The sequence below is a fragment of the Oncorhynchus nerka genome, linkage group LG13, assembly GCF_034236695.1.
Source record: "Oncorhynchus nerka isolate Pitt River linkage group LG13, Oner_Uvic_2.0, whole genome shotgun sequence".
Taxonomy (NCBI): Eukaryota; Metazoa; Chordata; class Actinopteri; order Salmoniformes; family Salmonidae; genus Oncorhynchus; species Oncorhynchus nerka.
This window is the reverse complement of record NC_088408.1, coordinates 104,666,798-104,692,078: the sequence shown is the minus strand read 5'-3', so window position 1 is coordinate 104,692,078 and position 25,281 is coordinate 104,666,798. Positions and strand designations below refer to the sequence as shown.

At 44.6% G+C, this 25,281-nt stretch overlaps 1 protein-coding gene across 3 annotated transcripts in view; it reads right to left on the bottom strand.

Moving 5' to 3' along the window:
• The window catches only part of kank1a (KN motif and ankyrin repeat domains 1a), a 134,580-nt gene that overhangs the window by 5,413 nt on the left and 103,886 nt on the right, over positions 1-25,281 (bottom strand). For all 3 annotated transcript variants that reach the window (XM_065026938.1, XM_065026940.1, XM_065026939.1), the window contains exons 5-10: positions 9,914-10,060; positions 7,386-7,485; positions 5,754-5,963; positions 2,762-2,849; positions 1,074-1,293; positions 365-507 (exon numbers count right to left, since the gene is read on the bottom strand). In XM_065026938.1, coding sequence (XP_064883010.1) covers positions 365-507; positions 1,074-1,293; positions 2,762-2,849; positions 5,754-5,963; positions 7,386-7,485; positions 9,914-10,060 — 908 coding nt within the window. The remainder of the gene's footprint in view (positions 1-364; positions 508-1,073; positions 1,294-2,761; positions 2,850-5,753; positions 5,964-7,385; positions 7,486-9,913; positions 10,061-25,281) is intronic.

Here is a 25,281-nt window from a genome sequence, read left to right as displayed (position 1 = left end):
CTGGCCCCTGACCCCATACCTGGCTGGTTCCTGACCCCATACCTGGCTGGCCCCTGACCCCATACCTGGCTGGACCCTGACCCCATACCTGGCTGGCCCCTGATCCCATACCTGGCTGGCCCCTGATCCCATACCTGGCTGGCCCCTGATCCCATACCTGGCTGGCCCCTGACCCCATACCTGGCTGGCCCCTGACCCCATACCTGGCTGGCCCCTGACCCCATACCTGGCTGGCCCCTGACCCCATACCTGGCTGGTTCCTGACCCCATACCTGGCTGGCCCCTGACCCCATACCTGGCTGGACCCTGACCCCATACCTGGCTGGTCCCTGACCCCATACCTGGCTGGCCCCTGACCCCATACCTGGCTGGCCTTAGCGTTGACGTCTCCCTTGCTGAAGAGGTACTCTACGATGGCCATGTCTTTAGGAGCCTCCACAGCCGCCAGGACAGACAGCATGATGGGAGTATAGCCAGCCTTATTCTGCTGGTTCACGTTACACACATCTGGAATAAACAACAACAACGTTACAGTCTGGAAGTAAACAACAACAGTCTGGATGTAAACAACAACAGTCTGGATGTAAACAACAACATTAAAGTTGAAGTAAACAACAACAGTCTGGATGTAAACAACAACAGTCTGGATGTAAACAACAACATTAAAGTTGAAGTAAACAACAACAGTCTGGATGTGAACAACAACATTAAAGTTGAAGTAAACAACAACAGTCTGGATGTAAACAACAACATTAAAGTTGAAGTAAACAAAAACAGTCTGGATGTAAACAACAACATTAAAGTTGAAGTAAACAACAACAGTCTGGAAGTAAACAACAACAGTCTGGATGTAAACAACAACATTAAAGTTGAAGTAAACAACAACAGTCTGGATGTGAACAACAACATTAAAGTTGAAGTAAACAACAACAGTCTGGATGTGAACAACAACAGTCGATGTAAACAACAACATTAAAGTTGAAGTAAACAACAACATTTTGTTTAAATGTTTATTTATTTAACATGTTGTAACACTAGACAGACAGGAGGACAGAGAGACTATGTTTCCTCACTTGCGTTGAGCAGCGTCTTGACGATGTGGAAGTTGGAGTGTGACACGCTGTAGTGGAGCGCCGTGTTCCCGTTACCGTCCGCCATGTTGACAATGTGCCGCAGCATGGCCGGCGAGATGTCACGGAACGCTGTCAAATAGTCCTCCACTATGCCGGGCACCACCGTCTTCTGACTGGACACCCAGAACCACTCGCTCTGAACTGTGTTCACACAGGCTCTCTAGAGGACGGCGACAGAGAGATCAGACACTGCGAACCACTAGAACAGTGCGGCTGTGATGTGAATAAGAGTTGATTTACAGTGAGTCAAATCTCATAAATAAATGTTAGTGATGGTTCATTTCTTGTGATCAAAATGCCATCAAAAGGAACATAAAATCGACATACCAATTAGAATCTGTCTAAAAATACTTGAATCAGTCATAGAACCCATTACCCTTTATGGTTGTGAGGTCTGTGGTCCGCTCACCAACCAAGATTTCACAAAATAGGATAAACACCAAATCGAGACTCTGCACGCAGAATTCTGCAAAAATATCCTCTGTACAACGTAAAACACCAAATAATGCATGCAGAGCAGAATTAGGGCGATACCCTCTAATTATCAAAATCCAGAAAAGAGACGTTAAAATCTCTACAACCACCTAAAAGGAAGCGATTCCCAAACCTTCCATAACAAAGCCATCACCTACAGAGAGATGAACCTGGAGAAGAGTCCCTTAAGCAAGCTGGTCCTGGGGCTCTGTGGGGTGTGTTTGTGTTTATGAACAGAGCCCCAGGACCAGCTTGCTTAAGGGACTCTTCTCCAGGACAGCAACACTATAAGGCCCAACCAAATCATGAGAAAACTAAAAGATAATTACTTGACACATAAGAAATAATTAACAAAAAAACTGAGCAAACTAGAATGCTATTTGGCTCTAAACAGAGAGTACAAAGTGACAGAATACCTGACCACTGTGACTGACCCAAACTTAAGGAAAGCTTTGACTATGTACAGACTCAGTGAGCATAGCCTTGCTATTGAGAAAGGCTGCCGTAGGCAGACCTGGCTCTCAAGGAGGAGACAGGCTATGTGCTCACTGCCCACAAAATGAGGTGGAAACTGAGCTGCACTTCCTAACCTCCTGTCCAACGTATGACCATATTAGAGACACATATTTTCCTCAGACTTCAAAAACCCACAAAGAATTAAAAAACAAACCCAATTTTGATAAACTCCCATATCTACTGGGTGCAATACCACAGTGTGCCATCACAGCAGCAAGATTTGTGACCTGTTGCCACGAGAAACCAGTGAAGAACAAACACCAATGTACATGTATTTATTTTCCTTTCTTTTCCCTTTTGTACTTTAACTATTTGCAAATATGACATTTGTAATGTCTTTAGTCTTTTGGAACTTATGTGAGTGTAATATTTACTGTTCATTTCACTTTTGTTTATTATCTACTTCACTTGCTTTGGCAATGTAAACATATGTTTCCCATGCCAATAAAGCCCCTGAGAGAGAGAGAAAGAGAAAGAGAGAGAGAGAGAGAGAGAGAGAAAGAGAGAGAAAGAGAGAGAGAGGGAGAGAGAGAGAGAGCGAGCGAGAGAGAGCGAGAGAGAGCGAGAGAGAGCGAGAGAGAGAGAGAGAAAAGAGGTAGAATTGTTCAGAAGCAGAGTTAATAACAACAGTTGCTCACCACATCTTTACTGGTTAAGGCCTTGCCATCATTCAGGTGGTTCTTCAACACGTTACAGGCAGCCAACATCTTCTCACTCAACTCAAACCTGGAGAGACAGAGAGACAGGACAACATTTAATTCAGACAAATGGACAATTTCTTTATTTTCCAAATCTAGGGGTGAAAGTAGATGTGGTTTCTTACTGGTATGGGACGTACTATATTATTGATCACCCTAGTCACATAATTACATATAGAACCCCTATTAATGTAGTATGATCTCAGTGGGTCTGATTATAGAATTACATATAGAACCCCTATTAATGTAGTATGATCTCAGTGGGTCTAATCACAGAATTACATATAGAACCCCTATTAATGTAGTATGATCTCAGTGGGTCTAATCACAGAATTACATATAGAACCCCTATTAATGTAGTATGATCTCAGTGGGTCTAATCACAGAATTACATATAGAACCCCTATTAATGTAGTATGATCTCAGTGGGTCTAATCACAGAATTACATATAGAACCCCTATTAATGTAGTATGATCTCAGTGGGTCTAATATCACAGAATTACATATAGAACCCCTATTAATGTAGTATGATCTCAGTGGGTCTAGTCACAGAATTACATATAGAACCCCTATTAATGTAGTATGATCTCAGTGGGTCTAATCATAGAATTACGTTTAGGGACCGGTCGAAAGGAATGCAACTGTTACCCGGAGGAAAATGGGAGAGGGTTTCGCTTTTTTTTATTTAGTCCAGGGAGGGTCATGTAATTAGTGATTTATTAGATGTCAGAAGTTTGGAATTTACGTATTGAATTCGACTATGTGTAACTTTGGTGTACAACCCCTCTCTCTTATTCTCCTCGCTGAGCCTGGGTGGGTACCTTTCATTGGCTGTTCGATCAGCTATCTAGAATATGGGCGTGTGAAACCTGAGCTAGTGGGCAACAACAACAACAAGAACAGTGGTAGAAATGCCGCAATTGAAAACAGCAAATTGGAACTCTGAAATATCCGACTTCAGACTTCAGCGCGTTCAAGAAAACTGGGAACTCTGGGAAAATAGTTTTTAACGGTCATCCAACTTGGAATTCAAAGTCGGAATCCTTCTACACCTAAAGACCACTCGAGTTCCCAGTTTTTCTTAAAAGCACCAAAAAAAACCTCTGATCACAGCAACAAGCATGGCTTCTCACAATTAAGTAAGTACCACAGCTTGTGAAAATAGTTACCTTCACAATAATTTAAGGGTTTCTTTGCAGTCTCTGTCTACTGAAAAGTTCAATGGAAGTTTGGAGACGAAAGAAGATGTTTCCTCAATGAGGAAAAAAGCTAACGGATGAAATCGAGTGTTGGAGGAGTTGCTACCGACAACATGTGGATGGCTGGACTATCGGTTACCGAATGGGGAAGACATGGATGGCTGGACTATCGGTTACCGAATGGGGAAGACATGTGGATGGCTGGACTATCGGTTACCGAATGGGGAAGACATGGATGGCTGGACTATCGGTTACCGAATGGGGAAGACATGGATGGCTGGACTATTGGTTACCGAATGGGGAAGACATGGATGGCTGGACTATCGGTTACCGAATGGGGAAGACATGGATGGCTGGACTATCGGTTACCGAATGGGGAAGACACCATGTGGATGGCTGGACTATCGGTTACCGAATGGGGAAGACACCATGTGGACTATCGGTTACCGAATGGGGAAGACAACATGTGGATGGCTGGACTATCGGTTACCGAATGGGGAAGACAACATGTGGATGGCTGGACTATCGGTTACCGAATGGGGAAGACATGGATGGCTGGACTATCGGTTACCGAATGGGGAAGACATGGATGGCTGGACTATCGGTAACCGAATGGGGAAGACATGGATGGCTGGACTATCGGTTACCGAATGGGGAAGACATGGATGGCTGGACTATCGGTTACCGAATGGGGAAGACACCATGTGGATGGCTGGACTATCGGTTACCGAATGGGGAAGAAATGGATGGCTGGACTATCGGTTACCGAATGGGGAAGACACCATGTGGATGGCTGGACTATCGGTTCCCGAATGGGGAAGACACCATGTGGATGGCTGGACTATCGGTTACCGAATGGGGAAGACACCATGTGGACTATCGGTTACCGAATGGGGAAGACAACATGTGGATGGCTGGACTATCAGTTACCGAATGGGGAAGACATGGATGGCTGGACTATCGGTAACCGAATGGGGAAGACACCATGTGGATGGCTGGACTATCGGTTACCGAATGGGGAAGACATGGATGGCTGGACTATCAGTTACCGAATGGGGAAGACACCATGTGGATGGCTGGACTATCGGTTACCGAATGGGGAAGACACCATGTGGATGGCTGGACTATCGGTTACCGAATGGGGAAGACACCATGTGGATGGCTGGACTATCGGTTACCGAATGGGGAAGACACCATGTGGATGGCTGGACTATCGGTTACCGAATGGGGAAGACACCATGTGGATGGCTGGACTATCGGTTACCGAATGGGGAAGACATGGATGGCTGGACTATCAGTTACCGAATGGGGAAGACACCATGTGGATGGCTGGACTATCGGTTACCGAATGGGGAAGACACCATGTGGATGGCTGGACTATCGGTTACCGAATGGGGAAGACACCATGTGGATGGCTGGACTATCGGTTTGCCTACAAGTTGTTCTCCTACTTTTTTAATATGCGTTTCCTTTCCTTTATGTAACCCGATTCAGGAAACTAGGCGTATGTCGCAAGTCACAACTTCACAGGAGAGCCTTTTGAACATAAAATATTTTTAGCATTTGCAAATGTTCATGGAGCTGACATGCGATAATGGTGTAATTTATTTTTCTTGGCATTTAATTTAAATGATTGTGATAAGTTTTGTTTTACCGGTACGGCGTACCCCCACTATTAATTTCCCGGGAAGCCGTACCGGCTTACTTTCTCCCCTGAATTCACTCAGCCCACCTCTCTCTCATCTCTAGCTTGTCTCCTCCTCCCTCCTCTTCACTCGTTCCCGCTTCCACTGCACCCTCGTTCTGGAATTCCTCTGTGTTCCTCTCTTCAGCTTCCTCTCCTTCTCCGAACACATTCCCCTCCTCCTCCTCTTCCTCCTCCTCCTCTTCTGTATCAGAGGAGCTGCTGTCCTCTGATTCATCACTCGACGTTGTCTCGTACCTGCATCAGAACGCCAACAGGGGAAGACAAAGTCAACACTATCTCACAGAACTACTGCATGTCAGTCAGGTTTCAGAAAGAAAACACAACCAGCCAGCAGCATAATACATCATACTTGTTCCTGCATTTGGGCTGTTGATTGAGTTGGGCTGCCTGTAGATACTGTTGATTGATTTGGGCTGCCTGTAGATACTGTTGATTGATTTGGGCTGCCTGTGGATAGATCTGGGCTGCCTGTGGATAGATCTGGGCTGCCTGTAGATACTGTTGATTGATCTGGGCTGCCTGTGGATAGATCTGGGCTGCCTGTAGATACTGTTGATTGATTTGGGCTGCCTGTAGATACTGTTGATTGATTTGGGCTGCCTGTGGATACTGTTGATTGATCTGGGCTGCCTGTGGATAGATCTGGGCTGCCTGTGGATGCCGTTGATTGATTTGGGCTGCCTCTAGATACTGTTGATTGATCTGGGCTGCCTGCGGATACTGTTGATTGATCTGGGCTGCCTGTAGATACTGTTGATTGATTTGGGCTGCCTGTGGATAGATCTGGGCTGCCTGTAGATACTGTTGATTGATCTGGGCTGCCTGTAGATACTGTTGATTGATTTGGGCTGCCTGTAGATACTGTTGATTGATTTGGGCTGCCTGTAGATACTGTTGATTGATTTGGGCTGCCTGTGGATAGATCTGGGCTGCCTGTAGATACTGTTGATTGATCTGGGCTGCCTGTAGATACTGTTGATTGATCTGGGCTGCCTGTAGATACTGTTGATTGATTTGGGCTGCCTGTAGATACTGTTGATTGATTTGGGCTGCCTGTAGATACTGTTGATTGATTTGGGCTGCCTGTAGATACTGTTGATTGATCTGGGCTGCCTGTAGATACTGTTGATTGATCTGGGCTGCCTGTAGATACTGTTGATTGATCTGGGCTGCTTGTGGATACTGTTGATTGATTTGGGCTGCCTGTAGATACTGTTGATTGATCTGGGCTGCCTGTAGATACTGTTGATTGATCTGGGCTGCCTGTAGATACTGTTGATTGATCTGGGCTGCCTGTAGATACTGTTGATTGATTTGGGCTGCCTGTGGATGCCGTTGATTGATTTGGGCTGCCTGTGGATACTGTTGATTGATTTGGGCTGCCTCTAGATACTGTTGATTGATCTGGGCTGCCTGTGGATAGATCTGGGCTGCCTGTAGATACTGTTGATTGATCTGGGCTGCCTGTGGATACTGTTGATTGATTTGGGCTGCCTGTGGATACTGTTGATTGATTTGGGCTGCCTGTGGATGCCGTTGATTGATTTTATTCTACAGAATTTCTGGCAACCCCACTGCAATTGCCTGAGTCGTAACCCCGACTGTGAATACCACTGTTCTAGGACCTGTTGTAATAGCTACATCCTGCAGACTGACCCTCCATTGACTCCAACAAACTGTAGGTTCTTCTTGGTTCCCAAAGAACCCTGGCGGCCATCTTTCTTCTTCATGATGGACTTCAGGGCGCTCTTACGACCTGGGAGGGATGAATGAAAGGGAGGAGACAACACTTATTGATGAACATGTAAATCTGGAGGACATGAATGTCTATAGGTCTGTCACCTATATTGATCATGACCCCTGATCCATCGAACAAAAGGACCCATGTCAGATCGAATCAAATGTTATTAGTCACATGCGCCGAATACAACAGGTGTAGTAGACCTCACAGTGAAATGCTGAATACAACAGGTGTAGTAGACCTTACAGTGAGATGCTGAATACAACAGGTGTAGTAGACCTTACAGTGAAATGCTGAATACAACAGGTGTAGTAGACCTTACAGTGAAATCCTGAATACAACAGGTGTAGTAGACCTCACAGTGAAATGCTGAATACAACAGGTGTAGTAGACCTTACAGTGAAATGCTGAATACAACAGGTGTAGTAGACCTCACAGTGAAATGCTGAATACAACAGGTGTAGTAGACCTCACAGTGAAATGCTGAATACAACAGGTGTAGTAGACCTCACAGTGAAATGCTGAATACAACAGGTGTAGTAGACCTCACAGTGAAATGCTGAATACAACAGGTGTAGTAGACCTCACAGTGAAATGCTGAATACAACAGGTGTAGTAGACCTCACAGTGAAATGCTGAATACAACAGGTGTAGTAGACCTCACAGTGAAATGCTGAATACAACAGGTGTAGTAGACCTCACAGTGAAATGCTGAATACAACAGGTGTAGTAGACCTCACAGTGAAATGCTGAATACAACAGGTGTAGTAGACCTCACAGTGAAATGCTGAATACAACAGGTGTAGTAGACCTTACAGTGAAATGCTGAATACAACAGGTGTAGTAGACCTTACAGTGAAATGCTGAATACAACAAGTGTAGTAGACCTTACAGTGAAATGCTGAATACAACAGGTGTAGTAGACCTTACAGTGAAATGCTGAATACAACAGGTATAGTAGACCTCACAGTGAAATGCTGAATACAACAGGTGTAGTAGACCTCACAGTGAAATGCTGAATACAACAGGTGTAGTAGACCTTACAGTGAAATGCTGAATACAACAGGTGTAGTAGACCTTACAGTGAAATGCTGAATACAACAGGTGTAGTAGACCTCACAGTGAAATGCTGAATACAACAGGTGTAGTAGACCTTACAGTGAAATGCTGAATACAACAGGGAGACATTACAGTGAAATGCTGAATACAACAGGTGTAGTAGACCTCACAGTGAAATGCTGAATACAACAAGTGTAGTAGACCTTACAGTGAAATGCTGAATACAACAGGTGTAGTAGACCTTACAGTGAAATGCTGAATACAACAGGTGTAGTAGACCTTACAGTGAAATGCTGAATACAACAGGTGTAGTAGACCTCACAGTGAAATGCTGAATACAACAGGTGTAGTAGACCTCACAGTGAAATGCTGAATACAACAGGTGTAGTAGACAGTGAAATGCTGAATACAACAGGAGACAGTGAAATGCTGAATACAACAGGTGTAGTAGACCTTACAGTGAAATGCTGAATACAACAGGTGTAGTAGACCTCACAGTGAAATGCTGAATACAACAGGTGTAGTAGACCTTACAGTGAAATGCTGAATACAACAGGTGTAGTAGACCTCACAGTGAAATGCTGAATACAACAGGTGTAGTAGACCTGACAGTGAAATGCTGAATACAACAGGTGTAGTAGACCTCACAGTGAAATGCTGAATACAACAGGTGTAGTAGACCTCACAGTGAAATGCTGAATACAACAGGTGTAGTAGACCTTACAGTGAAATGCTGAATACAACAGGTGTAGTAGACCTCACAGTGAAATGCTGAATACAACAGGTGTAGTAGACCTTGAGCTAGCAGGGTAACAAGTCCTACAGCTAGCCCCTGTGTCTGTGTGTTGCCAGATTGGTTGTAGTTCTGTGTGTTGCCAGATTAGTAGTAGTTCTGTGTGTTGCCAAATTAGTAGTAGTTCTGTGTATTGCCAGATTAGTAGTAGTTCTGTGTATTGCCAGATTAGTAGTAGTTCTGTGTGTTGCCAGATTGGTAGTAGTTCTGTGTGTTGCCAGATTGGTAGTAGTTCTGTGTGTTGCCAGATTGGTAGTAGTTCTGTGTGTTGCCAGATTGGTGGTAGTTCTGTGTGTTGCCAGATTGGTAGTAGTTCAGTGTGTTGCCAGATTAGTAGTAGTTCTGTGTGTTGCCAGATTAGTAGTAGTTCTGTGTGTTGCCAGATTGGTTGTAGTTCTGTGTGTTGCCAGATTAGTAGTAGTTCTGTGTGTTGCCAGATTAGTAGTAGTTCTGTGTGTTGCCAGATTGGTAGTAGTTCTGTGTGTTGCCAGATTGGTAGTAGTTCTGTGTGTTGCCAGATTGGTAGTAGTTCTGTGTGTTGCCAGATTGGTAGTAGTTCTGTGTGTTGCCAGATTAGTAGTAGTTCCGTACCGTTCAAGGCGCTGGACATCTGCTGGTCCATGCGGTGCTTCAGCGTGGCCGGGCTGGGCGGGGACCTGGGGTCATGTGACACTACCTCCGTCTGGCTAACCTCTGAACTCTGCATGACTTCACTGGACACCTGCAGCTGACCCCGATCTGGACCAATCACAGAAGAGGGGAGGAGTCAGATGCAGAAGTGGACACAGGAAGAGGGCAGATATAGACAGAAGGGGACAGAGTAAAAGTACAATAGCCGAGGACGACACTCAAATACTAAAGCAGGAGTCTGTTTTTAAAAGTGTTCAGAGGAGGCAGTTAAAGAGTACAACGGGAGTCTGTCTTCAAGGAGTAGAACACCTGACTATTTCTCTGATCTGCGTCCAGAGACCGTCTGTCTGGTTCCATGAGGCTACTGAACTGGAAGCAGTTAGAGACTTGGCTTCAGCATCATCTGATCAACTACCACTGGAATGTCCTGCTTCTAGAATTCACCAACACTATTTGAATACTCAGCTGAGTCCATATAAGCAGCGAGGTGAACAAGCATTAGGGAGAAGTGGGCTGATTATGTGCAACAGCGGACATGCATGTACACTTCTACCACACACCCAAGTAGCTGCTAGAAATGAGTGCCCAGCACATGGCTACCAGGCTACCATTCCAGTGTTACATAACAGAGAAGGGTTATGAATCAGTTGTAGCTTAAGACAGAAACAGCAAGTGTCCGTAGAGTCCTATGCTGGTTCTGCCTGTTCATCTGGGGCTCATCTAGGGCTCATCTAGGGCTCATCTAGGGTTCATCTAGGGCTCATCTAGGGTTCATCTAGGGTTCATCTAGGGCTCATCTAGGGTTCATCTAGGGCTCATCTAGGGCTCATCTAGGGCTCATCTAGGGTTCATCTAGGGCTCATCTAGGGCTCATCTAGGGCTCATCTAGGGCTCATCTAGGGTTCATCTAGGGCTCATCTAGGGCTCATCTAGGGCTCATCTAGGGTTCATCTAGGGCTCATCTAGGGCTCATCTAGGGCTCTGAAACCCTAAAGATACTGACTGCTGAAAGGTGCTTAACACCTCGGCAGTTCACTTTATGTTTGTTCATATATCTCAGATACCTCACTGATCCAATAGTGTCAAAATACCCCAGAACACAAGGTGGCAGTAGCTTGTTTGGCTTGTACAAAAGTATGTGGACACCCCTTCAAATTAGTGGATTATAATTTCAGCCACACCTGTTGCCGACAGGCCTATAAAATCTAGCACACAGCGATGCAATCTCCATAGACAAACATTGGCAGTAGAATGGCCTTACTCAACATGGCACCATCATAGGATGCCACCTTTCCAACAAGTCAGTTTGTCAAATTTCTGCCCTGCTAGAGCTGCCCCGGTCAACTGTAAGTGTTGTCGTTGTGAAGTGGAAACGTCTAGGAGCAACAACAGCTCAGTCACGAAGTGGTAGGCCACACAAGCTCACAGAACAGTGCTGCCGAGTGCTGAAGCGTGTTCCAAACTTCCTCCGGAAACAACGTCAGCACAATAACTGTTTGTCAGGACCTTCATGAATGGGTTTCCATGGCCTAGCAGCTGCACACAAACCGAAGATCACCATGGCCTACGATCACCATGCGCAATGCCAAGCACCGGCTGGAGTGGTGTAAAGCTCGGTGCCATTGGACTCTGGAGTAGTGGAAACACATTCTCTGGAGTGATGAATTACTCTTCACCATCTGGCAGTCCGACATATGAATCTGGGATTGGCGGATTCCGGGAGAATGCTACCTGCCCAAAGGCATTGAGCCAACTGTAAAGTTTGGTGGAGGAGGAATAATGGTCTGGGGCTGTTTTTCATGTTTCAGGCCCTTTAGTTCCAGTGAAGGGAAATCTTAACGCTACAGCATGCAATGACATTCTAGACGATTCTGTGCTTCCATTTTTGTGGCAACAGTTTGGGAAAGGCTCTTTCCTGTTTCAGCATGACAAATCGAGGTCAGTGTGGTAGAACTTGACAGGCCTGTACAGAACCCTGACCTCAACCCCACCGTTAGATGAATTGGAATGCAGACTGCGAGCCAGGCCTAACCGCCCAACATCTGTGTCCGACCTCACTAATGCTCTTGTGGATGAATAGAAGCAAGTCCCCGAAGCAATGTTCCAACATCTAGTGGAACGCCTTCCCAGAAGAGTGGAGGTTATTATTGCAGCAAAGGGGGGACCAACTCCACACAGATCTTCAGTTTCTTGGCTATATCTCGCATGGAAAAGCCTACATTTCTCAGAACAGGAACAGACTGACGAGTTTCAGAAGAAAGTTCTTTGTTAATGGCCATTTTGAGCCTGTAATCGAACCCGAAACGATATCGTAACCGCAATTGATAAAAGACAGTACTGTGCAGCCGTCTTCATCGACCTGGCCAAGGCCTTCGACTCTGTCAATCACCGCATTCTTATCAGCAGACTTAATAGCCTTGGCTTCTCAAATGACTGCCTCGCCTGGTTCACCAACTACTTCTCAGATAAGAGTTCAGTGTTTATTTTTTATCACCTCTATTTAACCAGGTAGGCCAGTTGAGAACAAGTTCTCATTTACAACTACGACCTGGCCAAGAGAAAGCAAAGTAGTGTGACACAGACAACAACACAGAGTTACACATGGAGTAAACAATAAACAAGCCAATAACACAAACAAATCAATGACACAGTAGAAAAAAAGAAAGTCTATATACAGTGTGTGCAAAAGGCATGAGGAGGTAGGCAATAAATAGGCCATAGGAGCGAATAGTTACAATTTATCAGATTAACACTGGAGTGATAAATGAGCAGATGATGATGTGCAAGTAGAGATACTGGTGTGCAAAAAAGCAGAAAAGTCAACAAAATAAAAACAATGGGGATGAGGTAGGTAGATTGGGTGGGCTATTTACAGATGGACTATGTACAGCTGCAGTGATCGGTTAGCTGCATAATTGATGTTTAAAGTTGGTGAGGGAAATAAAGTCTCCAACTTCAGCGATTTTTGCAATTCGTTCCAGTCACTGGCAGCAGAGTACTGGAAGGAAAGGCGGCCAAATGAGGTGTTGGCTTTGGGGGTGATCAGTGAGATACACCTGCTGGAACGTGTGCTACGGGTGGGTGTTGTTATCGTGACTAGTGAACTGAGATAAGGCGGAGCTTTACCTAGCATGGACTTGTAGATGACCTGGAGCCAGTGGGTCTGGTGACGAATATGTAGCGAGGGCCAGCCGACTAGAGCATACAGGTTGCAGTGGTGGGTGGTATAAGGTGATTTTGGTAACAAAATGGATGACGAATATGTAGCGAGGGCCAGCCGACTAGAGCATACAGGTTGTAGTGGTGGGTGGTATAAGGTGATTTGGTAACAAAATGGATGGCACTGTGATAGCAAACTGGATGCAGTCTGAGTAGAGTGTTGGAAGCTATTTTGTAGATGACATCGCCGAAGTCGATGATCGGTAGGATAGTCAGTTTTACTAGGGTAAGTTTGGCGGCGTGAGTGAAGGAGGATTGTTGCGAAATAGAAAGCCGATTCTAGATAACATTTTTGATTGGAGATGCTTAAAATGAGTCTGGAAGGAGAGTTACAGTCTAGCCAGACACCTAGGTATTAATAGTTGTCCACATATTCTAGGTCGGAACCGTCCAGGGTGGTGATGCTAGTCGGGCGGGAGGGTGCGGGCAGCAATCGTTGAAGCTCGTTTGGAGGTTAGTTAGCACAGTGTCCAAAGAAGGGCCAGATATATACAGAATGGTGTCGTCTGCGTAGAGGTGGATCAGAGAATCACCAGCAGCAAGAGCGACATCATTGATATATACAGAGAAAAGAGTCGGCCCGAGAATTGAACCCTGTGGCACCCCCACAGAGACAGGCCCTCCGATTTGACACACTTAAAAAATAAATAATAATAATCTGCCGGCCCCAGCCGCGAACTCCGACCCTCTCTGCCCAGTCATCGCCGTTTTAGCTGATTAGCTGTTGTCGTCTTAGCTAGCTCTCCCAATCAACACCCGTGATTACTTTATGCCTCGCTGTCCGTCTCTCTCATGTCAATATGCCTTGTATGCCGTTGTTCAGGTTAGTTACATTGTTTTTGTTTACAACGGAGCCCCTAGTTCCACTCTTCATACCCCTGATAACTCCGTTGTCCCACCTCCCACACATGCGGTGACCTCACCCATTATAACCAGCTTATCCACAGATACAACCTCACTTGCACATCATCACCTGCACATCTATCACTCCAGTATTAATGCTAAATTGTAATTATTTTCACCTCTAGGGTCTATCTATTTATTTTCTTACCTCTCTACTCTTCTACATTTGCACACACTGTACATAGATTATTCTACTGTGTTATTGACTGTACGTTTGTTTATTCCATGTGTAACTCTGTGTTGTTGTTTGTGTCGCACTGCTTTGCTTTATCTTGACCAGGTCGCAGTTCTCAACTAGCATCTGGTTAAATAAAGGTGAAATAAAGGTGAAATAAAAGAATAAAGAAAAATGTAAATATTCTATGAAAAAAATCAGTCATTTCCAGCTACAATAGTCATTTACAACATGAACAATGTCTACACTGTATTTCTGATCAATTTGATGTTATTTTAATGGACAAAAAATGTGCTTTTCTTTAAAAAAACAAGGAAATGTCTACGTGACCCCAAACTTTTGAACGGTAGTGTAGGTCACTTTTTCCAATGCGCCCTGTATAATACAACATAAATATACAAAAACACAGTCATGGTAAGCACAAATAAAACATCCCAAATCCCCCGGGCGGCGCAGTGGTCTAAGGCACTGAGTCCAGTCTCTGCATTTGTCCTTTGCCAAGATAATAGATCATAGTAAAATGATCATAGTACTGAACAGAAATATAAACCCAGCGTGTAAAACATCCCAGAAGTGTCTCTCAAACTGGGCACAAATGTGTTTACATCCCTGGTAGTGAGCATTTGTCCTTTGCCAAGATAATAACACCTGACAGGTGTGGCATATAAAGAAGCTGACTAAACAACATGATCATTACACAGGTACACCAGGTGTTGGGGACAAGGCGTCACTACAGACCCGTTTTCGATCGCAGGATGTGTCACAGCCGGCCACGACCGGGAGACCCATGAGGCGCCGCACAATTGTCCCAGCATTGTCCGGGTTAGGGGATGGTTTGTCCCAGCATTGTCCGGGTTAGGGGAGGGTTTGTCCCAGCATTGTCCGGGTTAGGGGAGGGTTTGTCCCAGCATTGTCCGGGTTAGGGGAGGGTTTGTCCCAGCATTGTCCGGGTTAAGGGAGGGTTTGTCCCAGCATTGTCCGGGTTAGGGGAGGGTTTGTCCCAGCATTGTCCGGGTTAGGGGAGGGTTTGTCCCAGCATTGTCCGGGTTAGGGAGGGTTTGTCCCAGCATTGTCCGGGTTAGGGGAGGGTTTGTCCCAGCATTGTCCGGGTTAGGGGAGGGTTTGTCCCAGCATTGTCCGGGTTAGGGGAGGGTTTGTCCCAGCATTGTCCGGGTTAGGGGAGGGTTTGTCCCAGCATTGTCCGGGTTAGGGGAGGGTTTGTCCCAGCATTGTCCGGGTTAAGGGAGGGTTTGTCCCAGCATTGTCCGGGTTAAGGGAGGGTTTGGCCGGCAGGGATATCCTTGCCCCATCGCGCACTAGCGACTCTTGTGGCGGGCCGGGCGCAGTGCACGCTGACACGGTCACCAGGTGTACGGTGTTTTCTCCGACACATTGGTGCGGCTGGTTTCCGAAGGGTTTAGTGGGCATTGTGTCAAGAAGCGTGGCTTGGTTGGGTTTCGGAGGCTCTCAACCTTCGCCTCTCCCGAGTCCGTACGGGAGTTGCAGCGATGAGACAAGACTGGATACAAATTGGATACCACGAAATTGGGGAGAAAAAAGGGGTAAAAAACAAATTAACAAACACTAAAATAAAAAATATACAAAGTCTCCAGGGTGGCCTAGTGGTTAGAGTGTTGGACTAGTAACCGGAAGGTTGCAAGTTCAAACCCCCGCATGGTGATCGTAGGCCCTGGAAACCCATTTCGTGTTTCAGTTCTTGTGCTGACGTTGCTTCATTAGCCAGTTTTTGAACACGGTAGTGATTGTTGCAAACGACGACAGACGATTTTTACGTGCTACGCGCTTCAGCACATTTCCACTTCACAACGACAGCACTTACAGTTGACCGGCTCCAGCAGACATTTGATGAACTAACTTGTTAGAAAGGCGGTGCCACGTTGAAAGTCACTGAGATCTTCAAGAAGTCCATTCTACTGACAATGTTTGTCAAAGGAGATTGCATGGCTTTGTGCGCGATTTGATCCAGCTGTCAGTAACGGATGAAACAGCTGAATCCACATACTTTTTTGTATATAGTGCAGTTTACTTAATATATATATATATTTTTTTTAATGGTCATTTCTCCCATCCTCCTTCCGTTGGCTCATTCTCACGCATCGCTACAGTTGTAGCCAGTCACTACCTTACCTCAGACGCCAATGTAGCTTACGTCAGTAAATGACGAAGCCTTCAAGAGAGGAATAGCAACATCTCTTTGTAGCCAAGGACCCATCATTAACATTAGAGCCAAGGAAAACGCGATATTTCAGCTACATTTTATAGAGTTGTCTTTGACAGCGAAGGAACTGGTTTCACAGCGTGTAAAAACTGCTGTGGTTTAGGCAGCGTAGCCTAGTGGTTAGAGCGTTGAACTAGTAACCGGAAGGTTGCAAGTTCAAACCCCCGAGCTGACAAGGTACAAATCTGTCGTTCTGCCCCTGAACAGGCAGTTAACCCACTGTTCCTAGGCCATCATTAAAAATAAGAATTTGTTCTTAACTGACTTGCCTAGTTAAATAAAGGTTAAATAGCGAAGTCTTTAGGTCTTTAGCGAAGTCCTACCAACCTTTTGATGCAGTGATTAGTATCACACATGTCATCTGTAACAAAACGAAGGGCACTATGGGAGATCCAAAGGTTTAACACTTTTTTTGGTTAGTACATGATTCCATATGTGTTATTTCATAGTTTACAACTTGATTGGAGTCCACCTGTTGGCCAATTCAATTGTTTGGGCATGATTTAGAAAGAAACACACCTGTCTATATAAGGTCCCATGGTTGACAGTGCAAGTCAGAGCAGAAACTATACCATGTAGTGTCTGTCGATCTCCGACATAGAATTGCGATGACGCATATATCTGGGGAAGGGTATAAAACAATTCCTACAGCGTTGAACGTTTCCAAAAGCACAGTGGTGTTCATTGGGAAATGTAAGAAATACCAGACGCTTAAAACTGTCTGTCGAACCAAACTGAGCAACCGGGAAAGAATGTCGGTTAGGGAGGTGACCAAGAAGCCCATGACCACTCTGACAGAACTACATCTTGGCTGAAATGGGAGAACCTGGCAGAATGACAACAATCTCTACAGCACTTCACCATTCTGGACTTAATGGGAGAGTGGCCAGACAGACGCCACTCCTGAGAAAAAGGCACCTGACAGCACGCCGGGAGCTTGCAAAAAGGCAAGTGAAATTCTCTGGGCAGATGAAACAAGAAGAATGTACATCTTTGTCCCTGAGTGCTGTGTCTAGAGAAAACCAGGCACAGCTCATCACTATCCCTACCGTGAAACATGGTGGTGGCAGCATCATGCTATGGGGATACTTTTCAGTGGCAGGGACTGGGAGACTGGTAAGGATAGAGGGAACAATGAATGGAGTCAAATACAGGCAGATCCTTGATGGGCACCTGCTTCAGAGTGCAAATGACAATAGACTGGGGTGACGATTAACATTCCAACAGGACAATGACTCCAAGTATACAGTCAAAGCAATGCTGGAATGGCTTCAGAACCAGAATGTGACAATCTTTGAGTGGCCCAGCTAAAGCACAGACTTGAATCCCATTGGAAATCTATGGAAAAGATTTGAAGATGGTTGTCGCTCCCCGTCTAATTTAAAAGAGCTTGAGAAAATCTGCAAGGAAGAAAGGGAGAAAATACCCAAATCCAGATGTTCAAAGTTGATAAAAGTTGACAAAGTTGTAATTGCCGCCAAATGTGTTTCTATAAAGTACTGACTCAGGGGTGTGAAAACTTATGTAAATGAGACGTTTCAGTATTTCATTATCAATAAATGTGCAAACATTTTGAAAAACACGTTTTCACTTTGTCATTACGGTGATTTTGAAATCCAGTTATTAAAAAGGACATGTGGAATAAAGTCAAGGGGTATGAATACTTTCTGAAGGCTCTGTACCAGTCAAGGGGTCTGAATACTTTCTGAAGGCTCTGTATCAGTCAAGGGGTATGAATACTTTCTGAAGGCTCTGTATCAGTCAAGGGGTATGAATACTTTCTGAAGGCTCTGTATCAGTCAAGGGGTATGAATACTTTCTGAAGGCTCTGTACCAGTCAAGGGGTATGAATACTTTCTGAAGGCTCTGTATCAGTCAAGGGGTATGAATACTTTCTGAAGGCTCTGTACCAGTCAAGGGGTATGAATACTTTCTGAAGGCTCTGTACCAGTCAAGGGGTATGAATACTTTCTGAAGGCTCTGTACCAGTCAAGGGGTATGAATACTTTCTGAAGGCTCTGTATCAGTCAAGGGGTATGAATACTTTCTGAAGGCTCTGTACCAGTCAAGGGGTATGAATACTTTCTGAAGGCTCTGTATCAGTCAAGGGGTATGAATACTTTCTGAAGGCTCTGTACCAGTCAAGGGGTCTGAATACTTTCTGAAGGCTCTGTACCAGTCAAGGGGTCTGAATACTTTCTGAAGGCTCTGTACCAGTCAAGGGGTCTGAATACTTTCTGAAGGCTCTGTACCAGTCAAGGGGTCTGAATACTTTCTGAAGGCTCTGTACCAGTCAAGGGGTCTGAATACTTTCTGAAGGCTCTGTATCAGTCAAGGGGTCTGAATACTTTCTGAATGCTCTGTATCAGTCAAGGGGTCTGAATACTTTCTGAAGGCTCTGTACCAGTCAAGGGGTCTGAATACTTTCTGAAGGCTCTGTATCAGTCAAGGGGTCTGAATACTTTCTGAAGGCTCTGTACCAGTCAAGGGGTCTGAATACTTTCTGAAGGCTCTGTACCAGTCAAGGGGTCTGAATACTTTCTGAAGGCTCTGTATCAGTCAAGGGGTCTGAATACTTTCTGAAGGCTCTGTATCAGTCAAGGGGTCTGAATACTTTCTGAAGGCTCTGTATCAGTCAAGGGGTCTGAATACTTTCTGAAGGCTCTGTACCAGTCAAGGGGTCTGAATACTTTCTGAAGGCTCTGTATCAGTCAAGGGGTCTGAATACTTTCTGAAGGCTCTGTACCAGTCAAGGGGTCTGAATACTTTCTGAAGGCTCTGTACCAGTCAAGGGGTATGAATACTTTCTGAAGGCTCTGTACCAGTCAAGGGGTCTGAATACTTTCTGAAGGCTCTGTATAGTGAGCAATATGCTTGGAACATCAAATCGCACTATTGAAAATCTCAATACATATTGTAACGACACTGAAGTAATCATGATAGTATCAAATCAAATCACATTTTATTTGTCACAAACACATGGTTAGCAGATGTTATTGGTCACATGGTTAGCAGATGTTATTGGTCACATAACACATGGTTAGTAGATGTTATTGGTCACATGGTTAGCAGATGTTATTGGTCACATGGTTAGCAGATGTTATTGGTCACATGGTTAGCAGATGTTATTGGTCACATGGTTAGCAGATGTTAATGGTCACATAACACATGGTTAGTAGATGTTATTGGTCACATGGTTAGCAGATGTTAATGGTCACATGGTTATCAGATGTTATTGGTCACATGGTTAGCAGATGTTAATGGTCACATGGTTAGCAGATGTTAATGGTCACATGGTTAGCAGATGTTAATGGTCACATGGTTAGCAGATGTTATTGGTCACATGGTTAGCAGATGTTATTGGTCACATGGTTAGTAGATGTTATTGGTCACATGGTTAGCAGATGTTATTGGTCACATGGTTAGCAGATGTTATTGGTCACATGGTTAGTAGATGTTATTGGTCACATGGTTAGCAGATGTTATTGGTCACATGGTTAGTAGATGTTATTGGTCACATGGTTAGCAGATGTTAATGGTCACATGGTTAGCAGATGTTAATGGTCACATGGTTAGCAGATGTTAATGCGAGTGTAGAGAAATGCTTGTGCTTCTAGTTATGACAGTGCAGTAACATCTAACAATTAATCTAACTAATTCCCCCAACAACTTCTTCTGTGGGGTTTACAGTGGTTGTCATCCAACACTATGGTGCATTACCGTTACCTGCCGTACTGGAGTGCCCCGCCTCCCGCCTGTGTCCCGGAGTCCTAGCTGAAAAATGGACCAATAGAAGTATAAAAAGGAACATCTGCAGGAACATCCTGAATTGAGGGAGGAAGTCACACCTTTCTCCTCTTGTCGGTTTCCCCACGGAGGTTCTTGCTCTCTGATAAGAGAGTATAAAAAGGGGTTCCTGCAGATGCACACCCTTCTCCTGTCGGTTTCCCCACTGAGGTTCTTGCTCTCTGATAAGAGAGTATAAAAAGGGGTTCCTGCAGATGCACACCCTTCTCCTCCTGTCGGTTTCCCCACGGAGGTTCTTGCTCTCTGATAAGAGAGTATAAAAAGGGGTTCCTGCAGATGCACACCCTTCTCCTGTCGGTTTCCCCACTGAGGTTCTTGCTCTCTGATAAGAGAGTATAAAAAGGGGTTCCTGCAGATGCACACCCTTCTCCTGTCGGTTTCCCCACGGAGGTTCTTGCTCTCTGATAAGAGAGTATAAAAAGGGGTTCCTGCAGATGCACACCCTTCTCCTGTCGGTTTCCCCACTGAGGTTCTTGCTCTCTGATAAGAGAGTATAAAAAGGGGTTCCTGCAGATGCACACCCTTCTCCTGTCGGTTTCCCCACGGAGGTTCTTGCTCTCTGATAAGCTCAAAGTCAAGTTGTTGCCCACTGCCCAGCTTTACGATTCTACAGCGAGAAATGTCAGGTTCGTCGGTACCACCAGCAGTGAGGTTGAAGCTACCAATTACTACTTCTTCACACTGGAAGAAGTTAAGATCTACTACATCTACCCTTTAAAAATTATATTGTTTACTGAACTAAAGTTACTGAGAAAAAAGTAGTTAACCACATCCAAACTACTACGTGACTACAAATTATTATATCTAAACCTGAAATGCCATAGACTACAAATTGCAAGATATGATAACTCTGGAGTCAGAGATTCAAGTGAGAATTAGGATTCTTAGGAAATTCTTGCCAACTTAACACACTTTTCTTTTTGCAAAAAAACAGTAGTGTGTAGTTCCAGTAGTTAGCTACACCGCTACATGGTAAAACAGTAGTGTGTAGTTCCAGTAGTTAGCTACATGGTAAAACAGTAGTGTGTAGTTCCAGTAGTTAGCTACATGGTAAAACAGTAGTGTGTAGTTCCAGTAGTTAGCTACATGGTAAAACAGTAGTGTGTAGTTCCAGTAGTTAGCTACATGGTAAAACAGTAGTGTGTAGTTCCAGTAGTTAGCTACATGGTAAAACAGTAGTGTGTAGTTCCAGTAGTTAGCTACACCGCTACATGGTAAAACAGTAGTGTGTAGTTCCAGTAGTTAGCTACATGGTAAAACAGTAGTGTGTAGTTCCAGTAGTTAGCTACATGGTAAAACAGTAGTGTGTAGTTTAGCTACACCGCTACATGGTAAAACAGCAGTGTGTAGTTCCAGTAGTTAGCTACATGTAGTGTGTAAAACATGGTAAAACAGCAGTGTGTAGTTCCAGTAGTTTAGTTCCAGTAGTTAGCTACACCGCTACATGGTAAAACAGCAGTGTGTAGTTCCAGTAGTTAGCTACATGGTAAAACAGTAGTGTGTAGTTCCAGTAGTTAGCTACACCACTACATGGTAAAACAGCAGTGTGTATTTCCAGTAGTTAGCTACATGGTAAAACAGTAGTGTCTAGTTCCAGTAGTTAGCTACATGGTAAAACAGTAGTGTCTAGTTCCAGTAGTTAGCTACACCGCTACATGGTAAAACAGTAGTGTAGTTCCAAACTACACCGCTACATGGTAAAACAGTAGTGTGTAGTTCCAGTAGTTAGCTACACCGCTACATGGTAAAACAGTAGTGTGTAGTTCCAGTAGTTAGCTACACCGCTACATGGTAAAACAGTAGTGTGTAGTTCCAGTAGTTAGCTACACCGCTACATGGTAAAACAGCAGTGTGTAGTTCCAGTAGTTAGCTACATGGTAAAACAGTAGTGTGTAGTTCCAGTAGTTAGCTACACCACTACATGGTAAAACAGTAGTGTCTAGTTCCAGTAGTTAGCTACACCGCTACATGGTAAAACAGTAGTGTGTAGTTCCAGTAGTTAGCTACACCACTACATGGTAAAACAGTAGTGTGTAGTTCCAGTAGTTAGCCACACGGTAAAACAGAGTGTGTAGTTCCAGTAGTTAGCTACACCACTACATGGTAAAACAGTAGTGTGTAGTTCCAGTAGTTAGCCACATGGTAAAACAGAGTGTCTAGTTCCAGTAGTTAGCTACACCGCTACATGGTAAAACAGTAGTGTGTAGTTCCAGTAGTTAGCCACACGGTAAAACAGTAGTGTGTAGTTCCAGTAGTGTGTAGTAAACCAGTAGTTAGTTCTACAGTTAGCTACATGCTACATGGTAACACAGTAGTGTGTAGTTCCAGTAGTTAGCTACACCGCTACATGGTAAAACAGTAGTGTGTAGTTCCAGTAGTTAGCTACACCGCTACATGGTAAAACAGCAGTGTGTAGTTCCAGTAGTTAGCTACATGGTAAAACAGTAGTATGTAGTTCCAGTAGTTAGCTACACCGCTACATGGTAAAACAGCAGTGTGTAGTTCCAGTAGTTAGCTACATGGTAAAACAGTAGTGTGCAGTCCCAGTAGTTAGCTACACCGCTACATGGTAAAACAGTAGTGTGTAGTTCCAGTAGTTAGCTACACCGCTACATGGTAAAACAGTAGTGTGTAGTCCCAGTAGTTAGCTACATGGTAAAACAGTAGTGTGTAGTTCCAGTAGTTGGCTACACCGCTACATGGTAAAACAGTAGTGTGTAGTTCCAGTAGTTAGCCACACGGTAAAACAGAGTGTGTAGTTCCAGTAGTTAGCTACACCGCTACATGGTAAAACAGTAGTGTGTAGTTCCAGTAGTTAGCTACACCGCTACATGGTAAAACAGTAGTGTGTAGTTCCAGTAGTTAGCTACATGGTAAAACAGTAGTGTGTAGTTCCAGTAGTTAGCTACACCGCTACATGGTAAAACAGTAGTGTGTAGTTCACTCCTCCTCAACACTGCTTAACTTCTTGGTGACAGGGGCCAGTATTTTCACATCCGGATGAAATGCATGTCCAAATTCAACTGCCTGCTACTCATCCCCAGAAGATAAGATATGCATATTTATTTGGATAGAAAACACTCTGAAGTTTCTAAAACTGTTTGAATCATGTCTGTGAGTATAACAGATCTTATTTAGCAGGCGAAACCAGGAGGACAAACCATTCAGATGTATTTTTTTGAAATCTCTCGCTTTCCAATGCATTTTCATTGGGAATACAGATTTCTAAGGGACCTTCTTGCAGTTCCCATCGCTTCCACTGGATGTCACCAGTCTTTAGAAATTGGTTGAGGATTTTCTTTGTGTAATGAAGAAGTACGGCCATCTTGAACGAGGGTCACTTGAAGTGTTCTGTTAGATAGAGGCGCGTGACCAGAAAGCTACAGTTTGTTTTCCTCCTGTATTGAACACAGATCATCCCGTCTTCAATTTTATTGATTATTTACTTTAAAAAAAGAGGGACGGAAGCTATACTGTTACACTGGCAATACTAAAGTGCCTATAAAAACATCCAATAGTCAAAGGTATAATGAAATACAAATGGTATAGAGAGAAATAGTCCTATAATTCCTATAATAACTACAACCTAAAACTTCTTACCTGGGAATATTGAAGACTCATGTTAAAAGGAATCACCAGCTTTCATATGTTCTCATGTTCTGAGCAAGGAACTGAAACGTTAGCTTTCTTACATGGCACATATTGTACTTTTACTTCTCCAACACTTTGTTTTTGCATAATTTAAACCAAATGTAACATGTTTCATTATTTATTTGAGGCGAAATTGATTTTATTGATGTTTTATATAAAGTTAAAGTGTTAATTCAGTATTGTTGTAATTGTCATTATTTAAAAATCGGCTTTTTCGGCCCGACCTCTAATAGTGGTATCCACGACCTCTCGACGACCTTTTGGACCCTCGACGACCCAATAATCGGTATCGTTGTTGAACCTCAACCTCATAGTCGACCTCTAATAGTCGACCTCTAATAGTCGACCTCTAATAGTCGACCTCTAATAGTCGACCTCTAATAGTCGACCTCTAATAGTCGACCTCTAATAGTCGACCTCTAATAGTCGACCTCTAATAGTCGACCTCTAATAGTCGACCTCTACTCTACACTACATGAAGTTCACTACTCCCCAACACTGCGCAGCCGTACGTCTTTTGTTTCAGCAGTCAGATCTCTCGGTGTGTGACCTCTATCAGCTCCCAACAGGTCCTGGCTGCTGCAGAGATAACTGTGGTCCCATCAGGTCCTGGCTGCTGCAGAGATAACTGTGGTCCCATCAGGTCCTGGCTGCTGCAGAGATAACTGTGGTCCCATCAGGTCCTGGCTGCTGCAGAGATAACTGTGGTCCCATCAGGTCCTGGCTGCTGCAGAGATAACTGTTGTCCCATCAGGTCCTGGCTGCTGCAGAGATAACTGTGGTCCCATCAGGTCCTGGCTGCTGCAGAGATAACTGTGGTCCCATCAGGTCCTGGCTGCTGCAGAGATAACTGTGGTCCCATCAGGTCCTGGCTGCTGCAGAGATAACTGTGGTCCCATCAGGTCCTGGCTGCTGGTCCCATCAGCAGGAGATAACTGTGGTCCCATCAGGTCCTGGCTGCTGCAGAGATAACTGTGGCCCATCAGGTCCTGGCTGCTGCAGAGATAACTGTGGTCCCATCGCATCACTTCACACATACCGACTGTCACAAATGGCACCCTACTAGTAGTGCACTATGTAGGAAATAAGGTGCCATTTCAGACGCATAAACAGACATGCTTCCGTGAACCCCGACCCTAGAGCTCTGAACCAATCCTCCTCCCCCTCTCCCTCTTTTCCCCACCAGATTCTAAAAATACATACTTTGGACAGCAGCTGTCTGTCTGTCTCCCTGTCTGCCTCCCTCCCTGGCTCCCTGTCTGTCTGTCTGGAGCACCTTCAATTACATTTTGGGCAAAAAGGCAAACTCAGCTCCATCATTCATTGAATCAGATG